This window comes from Loa loa (genome assembly GCF_000183805.2).
Source record: "Loa loa unplaced genomic scaffold supercont3.25, whole genome shotgun sequence".
Classification (NCBI taxonomy): Eukaryota; Metazoa; Nematoda; class Chromadorea; order Rhabditida; family Onchocercidae; genus Loa; species Loa loa.
Genome location: NW_018108205.1, coordinates 430283 through 448025, shown reverse-complemented (window position 1 = coordinate 448025; position 17743 = coordinate 430283). Strand labels below are relative to the sequence as shown.

Here is a 17743-nt window from a genome sequence, read left to right as displayed (position 1 = left end):
GTCAATGTGGGACTAACAAAGGTACCGATTCTTGTGATCTCAGAATTGCACCAGGAGGTCATGAACACCAGGAGCATTTTCTCAAGATATGTTTCAGCGAGATTGGATAGATGATATCAAGCGTCATTGGGTTCCCCTTTCATATTCTTATCGTCATTAATTTGTCATATCGAAGTTGTAATTGCTGGTTTGTTGTTGTATTAACAAATTTATCGTAGTAAAGGTTTCATGACCTAAGTTTGAGGTACTATCAAAAAGATGCAGAAAGAACTCTGTCTTTGTCACGGTTGAAGAAAATCGTCGACAGAGGAAGCAGCTGTTTCCAGAAAGCAAATATCTTAAAAAGGAATCAAGTTTTGCCTAATTCCTTTATACCATGAATGTTCCTTCTTCTGAATTAGTTTGATAGATTTTACGACCAGAAATTTCAGATGGTCTGGGTTACTGGGGATGAATATGGAAGACAGTGAGAGTTTGTTAATGGTAGAACGGACACAACACACAACATGCCGACATCGACTAGAGAGTATTTACAATATGCCGACATTGCATAAATTTGATACTAAAATGACTTGATTTATAGTACCTTAACATTCAAATTAGTACATCACAAAACATTCACTTATGAATCTTTATATTTTCATTTGTCGCGGAGCTTCGTATTTATTCGCGACGCCTGTCATCGACCAAATTTCTAGGTCGATTGCTATCCATCCCTTTAAAATAGACGAATCTCCTGCAACATTCGAAGTTACATTTTCCTCCTGGACCTCTTCCATCCATTTTATTTTGATGGAATATTTGTGACAAAGGTGCAAGCTGCTCAAAAGGGCATATGATTGAGATTTGAAATAGGAAAGACAAATAATCAACAATAGCATTGTTGATTATTTGTTGGTTGGTGTAGCCGGTTAGTTTGGGTATCAATTATTTTAGACAGTTCTCAATGAAACTAATATCCTATTGAATGATTTTATCAATCTTTATTAGCGCATTGAAAATATCTTTGATTGTTTAATTGTCATTCTATCATTTCTCACCAACATCGTACGTCTTGACAACTTGATTTCAACTGATGCTTTTGTTATGGAATGATCTATTTTAATGTTAGAATGTTGTATTCACCTTCCAATTTTTCGGAATCTTGACTGGAGGCGATATCATTTTTTATTTTTGCTGGACTTGTCATAGAGAAATGAGCAACATTCCTTTACTTGTTCCAGCAACTTTCATATCTCTGTAGCAGTAATCAAGCAAGTGCATAGTAGAATAGTTAATTATTCTAATCATTTCGTCTCGATTTCCACTGATTTGTTGAGCAGTTAATTTCAGAGGTTTATTGAGGTAAAGTTCATTATAAGTGGAACTGTTATCATGACACTTTTAATTTAACTTCACTCTACATTCTTCCCTGTATTTCCTGATTCTCATAAAGTCATTCACCGTGATTCGTGATCATATCTTGGGCTGTTCAACTCTTCATCTTCTTTTGGAACTTGGGAAACTTGATTGTAGCATATTACTAAAGAAACTGCAGAAGGAGTAGCCTTGCACAGATGCCCTCATAATATTCTAACAAAATTCCGCATCCCACAAACAGATTTGTTATTAATTTCAGCTGAGAGCTAACTAAGTTCATGTTGGTATCTTGCCATCCATATCCATTATTCATTGATCCATTGGATATTCATAATTCTTTCTATGTTTCGCATTTTCGTTCTTTTAATTTCTTTTCCTTTCAGTTGTTATACTCATCATATCTTGCTAGTATACATTACAACCTCGGTTGTCATTGCTTGTAGTTTGTAGTTGGCTAACTTAATGATGTCAATGTCTTGTAAGATTGTTATCAGCACAGTATGTTCACATAATTCATCTGCCTGTAAACCTTATCAACTAGATTTAATTGTGGCGGGATGTACCAGAAATTAGCCTTAAGCTTTAAACTGTCTTTTTATGTAAAACGATCTCATCCACCCACTGTGATTCACAATATCATCCCATTTCTGTCACTTTTTGCTGCTAAATATTGGAGTCTTGCACTTGTGGTCATTACGGCGATTTCATTCAAAAACGATGGCTATTCTCAACTTTCTGTACTCTGTCCCAGATGCGTGTAGTGGATTCTATTACTTTTGTAACTATTTATCTTTCAATTTTCTATTCCATTGCTGTTCACTTTTTAAGTAAACATGCATTAATTCAGATTTTGGTAGTTTGTTCGCCCTTTTACAATCTCTTTTCCATAGTTTTGCAGGAGTATAGAATAAGATCCAGCAAATAAATCCTGAAGTTTGTAAAATTTTTTATTTTATACATGATAGCAAAACTTCGCTTTTGGTTTGAAGTTTATTCAATCCGTTTTACGATTCTACTGTAATTCGAAGATTTGAGCATTTTTCTTGATGACCATCCGCCACTAATACTTGTCGATTGAAGCTGGAATTACTGGACAAAAATTTATTTATATTCATTATAACATTCCCAAGGAATCCTTTATTTTTTAGCATATCGTTATTGTTTCTAATGTTGTATCAGACAACACCAGTATATTGTCAAAGTACAAATTCTGCAATATTCTTTTATGTCAAATGCATTTGTCAATTGTTGTAATCGACATAATTGAACTTTATTATCGCAAACGGAATATATTTGAATCTTTAAGTCTTCGATCACGGAACCCGCTAACTCCTCTATATCACTTGATTTTCATCATCAAGTATGATAGGATTTGTACTAAAGCATCATAAATCACGTTTTTTAATGCTTCGTTAAGGCTTTTACCTTTTCAACTTTTTCACCATCACTGAATGCCACTCTTAATTCATTTGTAGCTTTCTAATAAAGTACAACATATCTTTCACTGCACTTCTTTAGCATTTTCAGAACTGCCCTCAACCCAAAGTTCCTTTAATTATGGTCTTATAGATTTCCAGAGTCATACATGTCAGACACTGTCCCTCTATAACTAATTCATCGTTATTTCCTTGCCTAAGAATGATTTCCGTCGTTTCCAAAGTCGTTCTAATTCTTCGTTTTCTCCTTGCCTTACCATTTCACCTGAACTTTTTTACCAAGTTTTTTATGATGAAATGGTAATAAGTCAAACAGCACAGCAAATTTCCATATCATTCAATCGTTTGTTGGATATTTCGCAAAAACTTTAGTACTAAGTAGAACCGCTCCTTTCGCTACTTTACTGTTTTTTTTTTTTTTTTAGAAATTTCCTTTGCAATGATGCTTTCGATATTGTTAATCATTTGTTATCCTTCTTTGCTTTCGATTTATTACCTTGTCATGCAAATGCTTTTGATATAAAGTTTTACTATGCTCCGCCATATTAACAAGGTCACAATTTGCTTTTACATTTTTTGGTACGATGACTGTTTCATAGACATTTGAAACACGACGGCACCCCTACATCACTTAATGCTCGCAATGTTGATAACTCACTAATATTATGTGCAAATATTTTCGATTCTATTACTTTACGGTTGTTGGAGGGTATTCTTTTCCTTGGTGGTAACAAGCGTAGCACAATTTTTTTCCAAAAATTAAATATGTTTAATCTCCTTCCCACTATTTTCTCTGTGGTATTGCACAATTTCCGTACAGAACAACTTTCTCCCTCCATTTTTTCACCATAACGAGGAGTTTGAATAAAACACGGTTGACGAGAAATTTTGCTGTCAGTTACTAACAGTTTATATACTGGAAGTTAAGAGCACAAAATTACATATAAGACTGCTAGCAGCGATCCTTTTTGCTCTGGCCACACCGATGCATTGGTAATACAACACGAAGTTGTGATGAGAACAACTGATTATATTAAAAAGGCCGAAACAAATACAGCTCGAACGCAAAGACAAATTATATTCTGAACTATTTATATGTATGAACGAAAAAAAATATCGACGAATTACGCAGATTATATATCGCTGTATCATTTTCTTGAACTGATGATCTCTGAGTAGCTAGCTGACAAAAATTGATAATGACTGCAATGGATCCTTTCCATAAGATGGTCGTTGGTCAGTTACATGATTCTATTCTTTAGCGTAAAACTAATCCATATATTTAAGCAGTAATTTCAAAATTCAAAGCGAAACTCGTTCCAAGCGCAAAACCATAAGTACTCGGGAGTATAACATAGTGTCTCGAAATAATGTATAAATACCTTGTTACTACAAAATTTGCCATATAGAACTAGTAGCTGGACACTAGGCTACCGTTACTGTAGTTACCTTGAAAATAGGATATTACAATATAGAACTGCAAATGACAAACTGTCCTTCGAATACTTGTAGGGAATCGATTGTTTTGCTACTTTACGAATTTTCAACACATCAATGTATTACCATTAAAAACAAATTTTATTATAATTTAAGTAAGTCACAAAATAAAAAAACTAAATCTTGCAAGAATTTTTTCGTCCCGCAAGAAGCAATACAATAAACAAGTGAATTCGCCTATCTGAATTATTCAATGTCAGTGATAACAAGCTGAAGACAATAAAGTGCATACATAATTTTAGGGCACTCTGCACGCGCATTGTTCCAGTGAAATTTCTATCATCATAGAAAAAAAAGACAAAGTTATCTAAGTTTTATTTTTCAATTTCATCTTTTTCAGTTGCAACATTTGATAAAACGGATCATAATTGATTGATCGTCTGAAAGTAAGGTAACTTTTACGAGTAACGAAAATGTAATAAAAAATTGTTTGCACTGCTTCAGCTAAAATAAAATATAGGCAGACGTGGCTTTAAATATCCATCCAATGCAATTAGTTTTAGATACTTTAAAAACTCACTCAATAGCACTTATCCATTGATTCATCTCCTCTTGCGAAAAAGCACACATTTTATAAGAGGTATGACGACCTACAACCATCCTTCCATCTGGTTCTGTTTTACAAGCTTTTATTACCTGAAAAATGACTCAATTTAGATTACAAACAGTTCTGTACGGTAAAAGATAAGAAACTTCAAAATGATACAAATAAGGAAGAACCTGCATCAGAATACTCGAGCATTTCGAAGTAACCTGACACTTTATCCAAGATTAAGACTGAAGCAAATTTTAGAGAAATAGAATTAAAATCATAAGCAAAAATACCATCGACATTCCAAACGACATTAAAAAATCGCCAACTTGACCAATATTCTTTCAGAAATTAGATTTAGCGAAATTTTACTGATAAATACAAACCTCACTGCTGTCGCTATAAATTTCGAAACAATATGGTTTGCCTTTTTCTTCAACGGCACGAACACGAACATTTTCTAGAGGTATGATTCCTCGTGGCTCTTTCGCCTTCAATATATCGTACTTAGCTTATACCAGCCACTTCTTTAATGATTCCTAGCAAAATAACCCAACCGATGTTGTGAGTAAATAAACATTTCAGTGTTCTGGAAAGAAATGAGACTTCGGCGTTAAGCGTCAAATTAGTTACTGGCGAAAGCAAATTTTCAGAACTCCACATGCATAAAATAGAAGTCTTACCGTCGTATGTTCAAAATAATATAAACATTTCTCAGCTAAAATGAACCACCGTCTCTTCCATGATTTTAAAAACGGACGTGTTGTGGCCAATGAAGATGCTGAAAGAGCAAACATTCCTCGTTAAAATAAACCCCTGTCTCTTCTACGACTTCTAGCAAGCAATTAGATTAAAATACCAAAGTAAGCAAATTTAAGTCAATAAATTTCAGAATATAAAGAACTGCCTTGTTTTAACAACCATCCTTCCCGATCAGGATTGAAGAATGTGTTATAAAATTCGCCATCATCTGTCGGAAATTGGAAGGGCTCAGTACGGATAGATTCATAAATACTCTGAAAAAGAGAAGATGAAAACAATTTAACGTCCACCGTCAACAGCGTAACCTTCATCTTCTTCATCTTCCAATAAAACCGAACTTTAAAAGCCATAAAATCAAACAAGTTCACTGTAACACGCATATACAGTTATGCCTAGGCATCCTGTAACAAACTCTAAATACCAACTGCCGGATTCTCCATTTAATCCATTAAATAGCGGTTCTTTGACTGTAAACACGATATACCTCTAATAATTCTCTCGGAACATCCCTTCCTTCATCGATGCCATGATACATCGTTATGAACCATCAAGTGTTAATGGAGTTTTAACATTACGATTATGTAGTGCAGTGTTGAGCATTACAATTGCAAAACACAATATGTAGCAGGTATCTGCAACACGATCCTACATGTTGATTACAATTTCTAACTACTAAAGAAACATAAACACAAATTCCAGTACGGTCTGTAAAAATCTTTCACATTTGTTATCAGTGGAGTAAACTTAAAGAATAACATGGTAAGCTAGTTTCAAACGTCTTCACAACGTAAATTTTCCTGTCTATCCATGTTTGATGAAAAAATAACATTGAGATATTACTCTGACATTTGATGCACTTACAGTATTTAGTTACCGAGATGACAAAAAAAAAGAAAAAAACTCTCAAGGCAAAAGGAAAGTCAGGTACTAGAGAAATACCACTGAAGAAATGAGACACGTACAACTGAATCGTAATTCCAAAATCACCACAAATTTAACATTCAGCGAACTTACCAACACTAGAAAAAACTCCCGGATTGTTCGCACAATAACGTCGCGCAAAAGCATTAACCATGCGATCAATCTTTTGGGATTCACCTGGTAAACGAAATGACCAAAAAAACTGTCTAAGTGCTTGCACTAAGATAAGATCCGTGAAGTCATGCAGTTCGCAAAACTTTTCCAACACTTCCAAGTTAAATGCATTGTTTTCGCCCAAGTAATCGCCAACAGCACTTTTTCGTAAGCCTAAAATCCTACGACAACGAGGGATAAAAATTATCGCATTTATATAAGATGCCATCGAGAACATGTTTTGTAGCTCCTTGTGACGTTTTTATTTTTCTGATTTCCAGATTGCTATTGTAAAGTCTCTGCAATTGCAAAAAGTGAGATAATACAACACTCAGTAAAACCGAATTTTTGATAATGTCAATCGTACCAAGCAGAAAAAAAAATGGAACAAAAAAGACTTACCCTCCCCTTTGTAAAGGAATTCCGCAACCGATACAGGTGAATTATGAACAAGGTTATGCTGAATCATATATCCCATACCCTTTTTGGGATCCATATTGAAATTCTTTCGAGCTATAGACATATGCCTGCCATTTGGGCTATATCTGAAATTTATTCAAATCTTACGTTATCACCTTCGCATAAAAAAGTGTGTCAGTCAATCTTAACAAAAACTAACTCGTCATCAGGAATATCGATTGTTGCCAACTGCGCGTTAATTCCATCCAGCTCTGACCGAATTTCCTAAAAACAAGGAATCTGTAAACTTTTCGAGTCCTATAAGAACATCCAAACTGATGTAATAATCGTTTGAATCAATGATATTTAAAACAAAACGATTTCAGAAAACAGGAAAAAAAAATTTACCTCAACGTCTTCGTTGATTCCAGAACGACGTGCACGCAAAAATGCAAGATTCTCCAATTCGGCCGGAGTGAGGTCGGTGGTATTAAAATAAGCCATCAAAGTAATTACATGGATTGAGTAAGGATGAATTAGATAATTATTAAATATACTGAAAGTAATCGTTTGATGAAATAATTTCCGAAATATAATCGTTTATAAGGTCAAAATCAACATTTTGGAATGTAAAGCCAATAAATTCCCACCCTTGTTGCAGTGCTCCCTTTAATATTCAGTTCTACCTTCCCCATATGTTCGCTCAACATTGAGCATTGTAAGCCTCGTTCATTCATTTAGCCTCAGTTTGTTAGCAAGCGTCTTAAATCTCATCACAGCTGCTTGTTACATATGCGCATCATCATCTATTTACCTTCTAAAATCTGTACTGCATATTTCGTCGCTTAAACGCAATGAAGAGTCGAGAGAGTGGTGACACCTTAAAGCGCATTATTTCTTATCCAGCGTAGCCAACCTCGACAACAATTAAATGAAAAATACATGACAAGACCGGAACCGGATAATTATCCGGTCAAACAACCAAACAAAAAGAAAAACTCTCAAAAATATCATTATCGTGAATTCATAAAGGCCTCTTTCCGCACCGAAGTTTTACATCTTGCTATCCTCGGCAATTCGCTGCGGGAACCCAAATTTTTGTCGTCAGCATTAAAAGCCCTCCACTTTTCCTGCGGAAGTTAAAAATATTTAATTTAGACAAAGTCACCTTCAGGAAATGAAGCTAACTGCAGCAAGAAAACCGTTGCAGAATTAATTATGCCGATGCTAATTCTCCATACAATTAGGTCTGCCTCCCATGTTTAGCCAACTATTTTTTTTCAGAGCAGTTAATCCTGTCATTACTAAATAGGGCAGACTGTGTGCTTTGAAAAAAATACATTGTGTAGGATAATCTGGAATGTTTGATAAACAAAATGAATAGAAGCATACTGCAAATTCTAAAAGCTGTTATCATGTAAGCAACAAATATAGTAACTTGAAGAATATTTTTGAAAAAAAGGTAATTTAAATTAAGGCACAAAAATAATATGACATTTGAAGCAAAATATGTCCAAAAAAATTTGTCCATCGACATTGAAAATCACTGAACAGAAACCAAAATGAAGCGTAAAACGAGAAAAACTATGGGAATCAAAATTTCAAGAAAGAAATTATCCAAAAGGAATGAAATACATGAAAATCTGAGACGCAAGATGATATGAAATTCACGAAATGTTTAAAATGCGAAGGCCACTAAGCAGAAAATTACCCGAGAACTATGAAAAATACATCAAAAGAAATGATTTTACACAAACTAACACTTTCAAACCAAGATCCAATGTTACAAGTTGATTTTGCAAAAGAAACATCGAGTTAAAAGCAGTACCATATATTTACTGGAATAGATATTACGGGAGGTGACTAATAACAAAAGACAATAACAAAAGGGATGATAAAATTGTCACACACCACTGAAATGATATTTACCTCTAAAGATTACCGTTCTTTAACCTTATATTGACATGGAATAAAACTGCTCGCTAGAATCTGTAAAATGCATGTCTTCTGAGAACTTCCTTTAGGCATCAAATATAGGAACACTCTATTCCTTTAATGTCAGATATCAGAATTCCCATTCTATTACATTGATAGAATACGTCAAAACCACTTCAAAATCCCAGGTAAATTATTACTGTCCGAAGATTTTTTGCAGTTCCAGTAATAAATCGTCAATGAAAGATTTTACTGTTTGTTCATTTGGACTATTTGATCCATGAGCTTAACATTCTCTGTTGCCGTGTCTGCGATCTTTATTACGACGACAACTTCTCACTTACTGCAATGAAACGCATTCAGTAACTGATTATTCTAAGTCTCATGGCTCAAATGACGATCACACAATGTTTCTGATGATCATGACAAATATACATGAATTTTAATCATGAAATGGTAAATCCCGAAAAATTCGTTTAAATGCCCGGAGTAACGAAGTATGGGCACTGTTTTGCAATATGAAACGGATATTCTAGATGTATTAAGTAAGCCGGAAGGATTCATCCAGTAAGACCGCAAACTAACATTACTGGTAAATAAAAGTGCAGACAAAACGAGTGGTTTGACGGTTGGCCTTGTGAATCACTTTCAAGAGTTCGTACGTGAAGCTACATCTGAGAGTACTGTCGCACCAGCACAGCCACACAGCAAATGAGCTATGAATATTAGTTCAAGAATTTTGATAATCATTTAATAAACAGAAAATGAATGTACCACTTTGTTTCGCAATACCTTTAGAACTTAATAAATTACTAGTTGAGACGGATGGCTCCCTCGTTGAACGGTGAATATTTCTGCAACGTAAGCAGTTACATGATAAACAATACTGCAAACAAAACGGGTGCAAATAAAACAAATCATTCCTAGAATGAGGAAAAAATTCACACATTGTATACAATTTCCACCTCTCACAACAAAGTCTAAAAATTACAGTCTGCAAACCGCTAAGAGATACAGCATAGATATGGATAGATTGACAGATAGACAAACAGACAAACTGTTTAAATCATTAAATATAATCACACTTGATTCAGCAAATTTGGAAAATCAGGATAGGAAAGATTGAAACTGTTTGGTGATTTCCCAATCTAATGGGATCATCTTTTGATTTTGAGAAGCTAGAATCAAGTGAAGGCATTTTGATTACTGCATTTCTCATTTATTTGAAAACCGACGTCAGTATAAATCGTATGTTGCGGATGGTAATAGTTCAAAAAATTTTCAATTTCTACTGAATGTGGTTCCGAACTTTGTCCACTAGAAGGAAAGCTGGTTTTCAAATCGCACAGCTGCTGCTGCAGCCGGATGATTTCACCTAGAATAAATGCAGTGCAAAAATAATTTTACCATGGGTAGTAAATTACGAGGAGCCCGTTTTCAGGAATTTGGAATAACTGCATAAAAATACCGACCAGGAGATGAGTCCGGATAAAATGATTCGATAAATGCAACAGGAAAACGAGAAAATATCTGTAAGGATGTACTCGTCTGTAAAGTCATCTGTAACGCTTAGGACGTATTCGTTTGACCAACGCATTATATATGTCAACTTGTTGGTCAGATGCATTTCAAAGCTCAGCTGAGGTAAAGGAAGATGGTATAACGTCAACTTTCTGCAATTTTTTTTTTCACTTTATAGACAAGAATCTTCACATTCCTTTGAAGCAAACACAGACTGTCCAGGGAGGGAAAGAGTTCAAGTAAACAAAATAAAAATGTGAGTGACGTGGGAAAGTCTGCCAGTAATTGGAGCATCAACTTTATATATGTTTAAACCCCATTCACGGCATAATGATGAGAAGAAATAACATTTGTTGGCGAAATTTCCTTAAAAATTCCCCAGTTTGTCAACACAATGACCGGCATCACCTGACGATGTAGACTTTCTCGGCAATTCTGATGGATGCGCAGTCTGCAACGTAGTGATACCCAACGAAGGTTCAATTGTAATCGGTTCATCCAAGATTTCGGACTGATTTCCAACCATTATGTTCGCCTGGAATGGTTGATCGCAAAATTCACACAGCGCAACAAGAATATCCCTGTAAAACAGAGATTTTTGGGAAAAAGTTTTCGTAAATTGCATGGAGTAAGATAATTTATGCCTATGTTTATCTTTGCTCACATATTCGCGTGTTTCTCGGTCCTTCCGTTCTAGGAAACTTTCTAAGGACTTCAGGAGATAATGCGAACATCCAAGCAAAAACTAAAGTGCCGAGCGCATTAATACCAACGAACAATGGAGAGCAAAGCGCCCCTCACATCGCCATTAGTAACGGGCCGCGAGAAAAGTAAAGGACGTAATTTCGTTTTGATCGCAAAGTCGAGAAGGGGTGGGGCTTTAGTATTTTGTTCACTCACCTTACAGCGTACGGTTTGCGAGAGGATATGTGGATAAGTTGGCAAGTGTATGTATATCAAACATTAAATTTATGATTCATTCTCTTCTAGTTGGGAGAGGGGGAGAGATTACTAAATAACTACAAGGGAACATTTTTTTTCAGATTGTTTTGAGGAATTTGCTTTTGTGCAGAAAATTGACTTACATTATGCATTGAAGTGTTTCACCTCTTATGCTTTTCAACTGTTATGATGAAAGACACCAAACATAGTGATTGCAAACATTAAGCTAACATAATGTTTGCAGACACTAAGCTTCATCACCCATCGTTCTCGATTCCGACCAACAAAAATGGTTTTCTGATGTGGAAATGGTTAGATTTCATTTCTCAATAATAATGCTGCCAAACACTACACACTTCTAGTCTTCATTTTCAGTATTGGCTTCAAATTACGTTCTGCCCATTGTTTTATTTATTATTTGTCGTAAACTGTTATGGTGCCAATGAAAGTATTGCTGTATTAGCAAATGACGTCAGCAGAGATGAAAAGAAGTTTCTAATTTACGACGTCAATTACGGGGAAGGATTTAACCTACGTCGTGACGTTTTTATGAGGTATTCAAAGCCTACTTGTTCGTTGGCTGTCCTTCTTTTGATTCCTCCTTATAATTATACCAAGAAAAGGCTAGAAACTTTAAACTGTTGCTGTGGTTTTATGGCTCTCCATGATCAAATATTAAATTGAATTCATTTGTATTTTCCTCTCACGCTAGATCAAGATATGGTTTTAATCAAAATTTGATTTGCTTTGTCACCAAGAATCACTTTACAGAATAGCAAATACAGTTAGAATTTTGCGAGAACATGGTCATAATTACGTGCTTGTATTACCCCCATGGGGCGGTCTTTATCATTGGCGAAGACAACACTTGAAAGTACCTTGGTCTAAATTTTTCCACATTCAGAGTATCAATGAATTTGTTCCTGTGATTGAGTTTCACAGATTTTTAAAAGGTATCCTTTCAGTCACCTTCACGGTTACGGACGAAAGTTCGTTCTTACCAAGAGAACTTGAATTTAAATATAATATCGTTTGTTGAAGTTGAACGTTGACATCTCAAAGTTATAGAAAATAAGAAGGAATAAATGTAATGTCTTTGTTTTGTTGAGAACGAAGTAGGTTAGAATCACAGGCCGTTTTAGGACTAAAGTAAGAGAACAGTCACAAAATGAGTATGCTAACAGTTAAACTAACCGCAGCGATTATTTCTAGAAACGAATTACGATGCTATCGATCAAGTATTGTATTTGCAAGGTTATGCAGAAGGATGGACGGGTGGGAACTATGAAATTAAATATGATCAACGTGACTGCATCAGTAATGATCCTCATTACAAATTTATTGATGGACTTTGGTACAATTTCAAGATTTTAAATTGGTTGAAACACTTCAACTTTCTAAATAGTTTCAAAAAAGAAACTCGATATGAATTTCACATTTGTATACTTTCTGGAGATTGAACTTGAGCTGGAAGTCGTTACACTTTTTATTCTGATTTTGATGTTAAATTTGCGCATTGGTTACTTCGGAACCTCTCTGAAGATCATATTTAGTATCGACAAATTCGCTTTCATCTTCATTTCGGTGTACCATTTTGCAGGAAAGGCTGGTTTTTTGCCTTTGAAAATGTTTATGCTCGCAAATTCTCATGCATTTCAATTCAAGGCGATTCGGAAACACTCGCAAATATGATTCAAAAAGATCATTATCATGCAAATTCATTGATGATTGATCGCGCAGAAACGGTGCTTCATTCACATTTTGGTGACTATCATTACTGGGAAGCGAGGCGCTCCATGCGTTACGCAAAGCACCTTCGTCTTGTTGCCGATGAATTTAGGTAACCTAACAAATGAGTTGAGACACTAATCAGCTGTGTTAACTCTGAGATGGATTCTTGCACAACGTTTGGATTAGAAAAGCTAAATGTCGCTTCCTTAACGTATTTCTCAAAATTTGTACATTCAAGGCAAAAACGACTGAACTCAAATGATGTGAGAGATGGAACTCTGCTTTCCGATTCATGGAAGACAACGAGGAAAGTATGGTACTTTACCTTAACACATCTAATGAAATCTTAAAGCTGATTCAGCTGATGAAAATGTTTTCAGGAACACGGTGAAGCGCAAGGAGGGGACTACATTTGTGCACACTGGAGACGTCGTGACTTTGTGCAATCTCATAGTGCTGATATACCATCTATCAATGGCACCGCCAAGCAGGTTTCAGTGCTTGCTTGAGTGTTAAATACATGAGATTGTAGTTCGAACATCGTGTGAATATCTTTCGTTCTAAACTTTGGGACCAAGAAGAAGCTGGAACGAGATATCCGGAACTTTTTTTAGTTTAACAAATCTGGCATTCTTGAAGATTGCTGTGATTCTGCGAACAGAAAACCTCACCACTCTCTATTTATGTACCGACGCTTCAACTGCTGAAGTGACCACCCTTATCGATCTCTTGCCGTCCGAGGTACAAGTTGAACGATTCCTAAACGACTCACTTTTGAATGATGGAGAAGTCTCTATTGTTGACCAGGTTCTGTATTCTAATTTATAACTCACCTGCTAACCGAAATTTGACCAAATTTTCTTGATGCTGGAGTACTTAGATGTTCCGTTGCAGTGGATATGCGCACATGCTCGCTATTTTATCGGTACTCATACATCAACTTTCTCATACCGGATACAGGAGGATAGAGAAATCCTGGGCTTTGAACCAGAGAAGACTTTTAACAGATTGTGTCCCGATCGTGATGACAATTGCGAACAACCTGCCAGATGGACGATAGTTTATAAAGAACTATCCAGTCGTTACTAATATACGCATAACTAGATGATTCTAATTCTTTTAATTGTATGCGCACAATGTGCAGAATTCACTTTTCTGAATATAAATTTATCAAAATCATAATTTATTCCCTGAACACTAACAAGGTGGCATCCAGAAGGAATACAACGATATGATGACATATACATGACAACCTTTCAACAAGCAACATAAAAAAACACGATGTCTTTATCAAACTCGAACAGGCGCGCTTTGCGCAAGGAACTCCCAATAACGCTGATATGGAGTCTTCTCTAAAGATTGCTCCTTCCACAAATCAGGTGTTAGGTATGAATAAGTACGCTGAATCGCTGCATAGGTTGCCTGAATTTAAGTTCTCTTAAACTGAACTTGACGAATGACCGCATTCAAGAGTGCGCCTTTCAGTGGGGAGAAGGGGAATTATGTGCGAAGTCACTCAGGCCACGATATCTGTTAAGCCGCACTCCTTAATTCAGCCGTCGATTAATTTCTTGCAGTTTCTGAACAATAAAACAAACTACTTCATTCAACCATCTAAAACAAGGAACTCACTTTTGCAAAATTGCCCAGCGTAGCAGTTTGTCCAACAGCAGACGTGTAGCAGTCCTCTACGCCAGCCATCTGAAGCAGTTTTTTTGGCACAGGTGCTGACACAATACCAGTGCCTCTAGGAGCAGGAATAAGGCGCACCAGCACTGAACCACATTTTCCAGTGACCTTGAAAAAAGTTTAACATGTTTTTATTCCACAGATACAATTACTGAAACATTTAAGCATCTTAGGCCAATAAAAAAAACCTTGCAAGGGACGGTATGCGGCTGGCCGATCTTGTTACCCCAATATCCACGCCGTACTGGGATGACCGATAACTTTGCGGCAATGATTGCACCACGAATAGCTGTCGCAACTTCTTTTGAACACTTTACTCCCAAGCCTACATGTCCGTTGTGGTCTCCAATAGCAACGAAAGCCTGAATAGAGGTTTTATAGATTTCCTCAGAAACCTGCAAGCAAACGTTCCTTATCAGCTTTATATTTATAATAAATCATTATGCCTTCACAAACCTTAAAGCGTGTACGTTGTCCAGCACGAGTTTGTTTCTGCACTGGCATTATTTTCAGTACTTCATCCTTTAAATTAGACAACAACATGTCAATAATCTCATATTCCTGAAAAAGATATAGAAAATATAAAAGATTTATTTGCCTTAAATTTCTCGGACATGTAGGAATCGACACATAAAAGCGCCAATATTGCTAACAACTCATGTAGGTTTACTTACTTTGATTGGTAATGAGTTCAGGTAAATTTCCTCGAGAGAAGTGATTTTTCGATCTTTGACCAAACGTCCTAACTTTGTTACTGGAACCCATTCTTTATCACCCTCCTTTCCACTTCTGAAATCTCAGGAACTAAACAACTGTGGGAAAGTGATGGCGGCATCATATCAATACGGATAAGTAGTACGGTTTGGAGAGCTTATGATTTCTGCATAGGCTCTGTCTTTGTTATACAACAGAAAGCCAACATGCTGAAACTGCACGCGTATTATTATTAACATCAAATGAAATGTCTGTTTACTACTGATTCTACTGTAACAATGCCAACGAACCCATAGATTATGAAGAACACTAAGAAAACATGCGTAGTCGAATCATATTACTTCAAGAGAAGTGATACTAACCTTCCACCACGTCCTCCCCGACCTCGACCACGACCACGACTTCGTTCACCACCTCCACCACGATTTCCCCTTCCTGAACTATTTCATTTTGTCTTAGAAAATAAGTTAACACAACAATTTGAACTGGAAACACTTCCAGTTGTACTAATACTAATCTACAATAAATCCAACTCAGACTGCAAACATAAGATTTCATCAAAATAATTTATAAAACCGAACAAGCAGTGTAATGCTATGAAATGCAATATTCGCAGATTTTTAATGCCGAAAAATTCATACCCAACTTGAGATAATTAAAAACAAAAACACTTGCCACTCCGCTCGCCACTCCCAAATCCACCTCGAAAACCTCCACGTTCAGCCATACTGAATAAATCCAACGTTTAAAAATTACCTAAATTTTGATGCTCATTCAAAAGAGTACGCAGAATTTACAACTGACGAGCAGAAACGGAGCAAGAACGAAATAAATGAACATGTTGAAAAGGAATTGCATTGAATAAGCGTGAAAGGGTAGGCATTACTGCAATTAAGCGATGAACCAACATACAGCATCGGTCTAAGGTATTAGGCCACCTACCAAGATACCGTAATGGCTTTTCCTGCACTCAGTGAAAAGAGTAGAATATTAGAACAAGTACAACTACTTAAAAAATGGGATTCTACAAGAGAAGTGGATCAACATGACTCGAGAAGTCATTTAAATTATGTAAGAGGCAGAAAGACTCATTTCAGACACTATCATTTAGTCGAAAATCTCAGAATGAGTACATGGCTTACCCGCCAAATACATGTTCACCTACTGAGCAATACTTTCTAGACGAGGCTGCTGTTGTCATATTTCAAATCCGTTTAGTGTGTTACTGAGAATAATAAAAGTGTTAACTGCACCCTATGAGTAAGGAACAGGGAAATTTTGTATAGGCGAAGCAGTATGATAAGGAGTGAATAATATTAAACAACGTGAGTAAAGGAAAAGACGCAATTTCTTTATAAAAAAATAGCCCAATCACTCAAGATACCATAATTATCATATTCTAAACTGGTCTAAGTAACAGGCGTGTAACACTGCAAATATACGCATAACTAGGAAACTGACTTGATATTTAAAGGACAAACACGAGAGTTCAAGTGAGGGTCGAGCAGAATTTCGCACAACCCTTGCATAGTAGGAAAAAAGAAGTCTGTCTCAACAAAACCACTAGCGAGAGAACTTATTATTTAACAAAACTATCACTAAAATCATCTTCAAAAATCAACGGTAACCATATAGAGCGGAGACCTCCCAAAAAGACCTTATGACCTTGGTCTCAAGTATTAGTAGCTGGAGTCAGTGATTCGTCCGAACTGTTTCATTGTCCCAGCTCTCCCTGAACATTCCCACCCCCACTTCGCTTGTAGAGCCAATCGACCTCTCAGTATGACCTCCCAACACAGCCTCATAACGCCAACCTAAAAGTAGTTAGACTACTTCATAGGTTGTACTACCTAAAATCTTCGCTGTCATTTTGCTACAATATGTATCGACTATTGAAGAGAGTGTGTGTGAAAATGGAAGACAGTAGATAGCGAGGTGAAAAGCTGGACAAAATGGATACGGGAAGTAAGACATCTGTCTGTTGGGAGTGATCGGAAATGCCTGCTGGAGGTCGACGTGGTTTGAGAGTGTGTCACCGCAAGGGAATCGTATTAACGGGCCGTGAGATTGACAAGCTCAAAAGTCAGTACTCGTCAGCATATCACCTGCGCTAGTTTGTAGTGCCTTTCTCTATTTTGTCGCCTTACCTGTG

General features: G+C 36.2%; 5 protein-coding genes across 6 annotated transcripts; 1 reads left to right on the top strand and 4 right to left on the bottom strand.

Annotated features, from left to right (window-relative positions):
• Nucleotides 1-1754: 1754 nt before the first annotated feature.
• Nucleotides 1755-3339, bottom strand: LOAG_02802 (hypothetical protein; the record flags this gene model as incomplete). The annotated part of the gene is made up of 5 exons (XM_003138339.1): nucleotides 1755-1880; nucleotides 2234-2287; nucleotides 2368-2439; nucleotides 2785-2838; nucleotides 3292-3339. 5 exons carry the CDS (start codon nucleotides 3337-3339, stop codon nucleotides 1755-1757), a joined length of 354 nt encoding a protein of 117 aa, XP_003138387.1.
• A 1260-nt stretch (nucleotides 3340-4599) lies between these two features.
• LOAG_02801 (cytohesin 3) lies at nucleotides 4600-7563 on the bottom strand (the record flags this gene model as incomplete). The annotated part of the gene is made up of 11 exons (XM_020446131.1): nucleotides 4600-4672; nucleotides 4813-4928; nucleotides 5211-5315; nucleotides 5508-5605; nucleotides 5732-5840; nucleotides 5971-6053; nucleotides 6132-6218; nucleotides 6601-6834; nucleotides 7063-7205; nucleotides 7280-7344; nucleotides 7468-7563. The coding sequence occupies 11 exons, from the start codon at nucleotides 7561-7563 to the stop codon at nucleotides 4600-4602; spliced, it is 1209 nt and encodes a 402-aa protein (XP_020303491.1).
• A 2046-nt stretch (nucleotides 7564-9609) lies between these two features.
• On the bottom strand, nucleotides 9610-11102 carry LOAG_02800 (hypothetical protein). Its single transcript, XM_020446130.1, has 2 exons — nucleotides 10924-11102; nucleotides 9610-10369 (listed from the first exon to the last, which is right to left on the bottom strand). The coding sequence occupies exons 1-2, from the start codon at nucleotides 11039-11041 to the stop codon at nucleotides 10179-10181; spliced, it is 309 nt and encodes a 102-aa protein (XP_020303490.1). The 5' UTR covers nucleotides 11042-11102; the 3' UTR covers nucleotides 9610-10178.
• A 450-nt stretch (nucleotides 11103-11552) lies between these two features.
• On the top strand, nucleotides 11553-14332 carry LOAG_02799 (GDP-fucose protein O-fucosyltransferase 2). Its single transcript, XM_003138336.2, has 8 exons — nucleotides 11553-12011; nucleotides 12229-12410; nucleotides 12670-12811; nucleotides 13058-13297; nucleotides 13427-13499; nucleotides 13569-13679; nucleotides 13828-13995; nucleotides 14083-14332. The coding sequence occupies exons 1-8, from the start codon at nucleotides 12007-12009 to the stop codon at nucleotides 14275-14277; spliced, it is 1116 nt and encodes a 371-aa protein (XP_003138384.2). The 5' UTR covers nucleotides 11553-12006; the 3' UTR covers nucleotides 14278-14332.
• Nucleotides 14291-16357, bottom strand: LOAG_02798. 2 transcript variants are annotated; one of them, XM_020446128.1, is made up of 7 exons: nucleotides 16267-16357; nucleotides 15954-16026; nucleotides 15552-15666; nucleotides 15334-15438; nucleotides 15066-15239; nucleotides 14821-14985; nucleotides 14291-14610 (listed from the first exon to the last, which is right to left on the bottom strand). In XM_020446128.1, exons 1-7 carry the CDS (start codon nucleotides 16316-16318, stop codon nucleotides 14479-14481), a joined length of 816 nt encoding a protein of 271 aa, XP_020303489.1. In that variant the 5' UTR covers nucleotides 16319-16357; the 3' UTR covers nucleotides 14291-14478. The 2 variants fall into 2 exon arrangements, with proteins under 2 accessions (XP_020303489.1, XP_020306933.1); XM_020446129.1 differs by having other exon boundaries at nucleotides 15334-15399.
• Between the last annotated feature and the right edge of the window lie 1386 nt (nucleotides 16358-17743).

Excerpts from the sequence above, each read along its gene's own strand:
- LOAG_02800 (XM_020446130.1), bottom strand. The coding sequence starts at position 11,041 with ATGGTTGGAAATCAGTCCGAAATCTTGGATGAACCGATTACAATTGAA. Across the intron at positions 10,370-10,923 it reads GAGAAAGTCTACATCGTCAG|GTGAAATCATCCGGCTGCAG; the intron begins GTGATGCCGGTC and ends CATTTATTCTAG.
- LOAG_02798 (XM_020446128.1), bottom strand. The coding sequence starts at position 16,318 with ATGGCTGAACGTGGAGGTTTTCGAGGTGGATTTGGGAGTGGCGAGCGG. Across the intron at positions 16,027-16,266 it reads TGGGAGTGGCGAGCGGAGTG|GAAGGGGAAATCGTGGTGGA; the intron begins GCAAGTGTTTTT and ends GAAATAGTTCAG. Across the intron at positions 14,611-14,820 it reads CGCTGGGCAATTTTGCAAAA|GCAACCTATGCAGCGATTCA; the intron begins GTGAGTTCCTTG and ends ACTTAAATTCAG.
- LOAG_02799 (XM_003138336.2), top strand. Across the intron at positions 12,812-13,057 it reads AAATTTATTGATGGACTTTG|GAAAGGCTGGTTTTTTGCCT; the intron begins GTACAATTTCAA and ends ACCATTTTGCAG. Across the intron at positions 13,298-13,426 it reads CTTGTTGCCGATGAATTTAG|GCAAAAACGACTGAACTCAA; the intron begins GTAACCTAACAA and ends TGTACATTCAAG.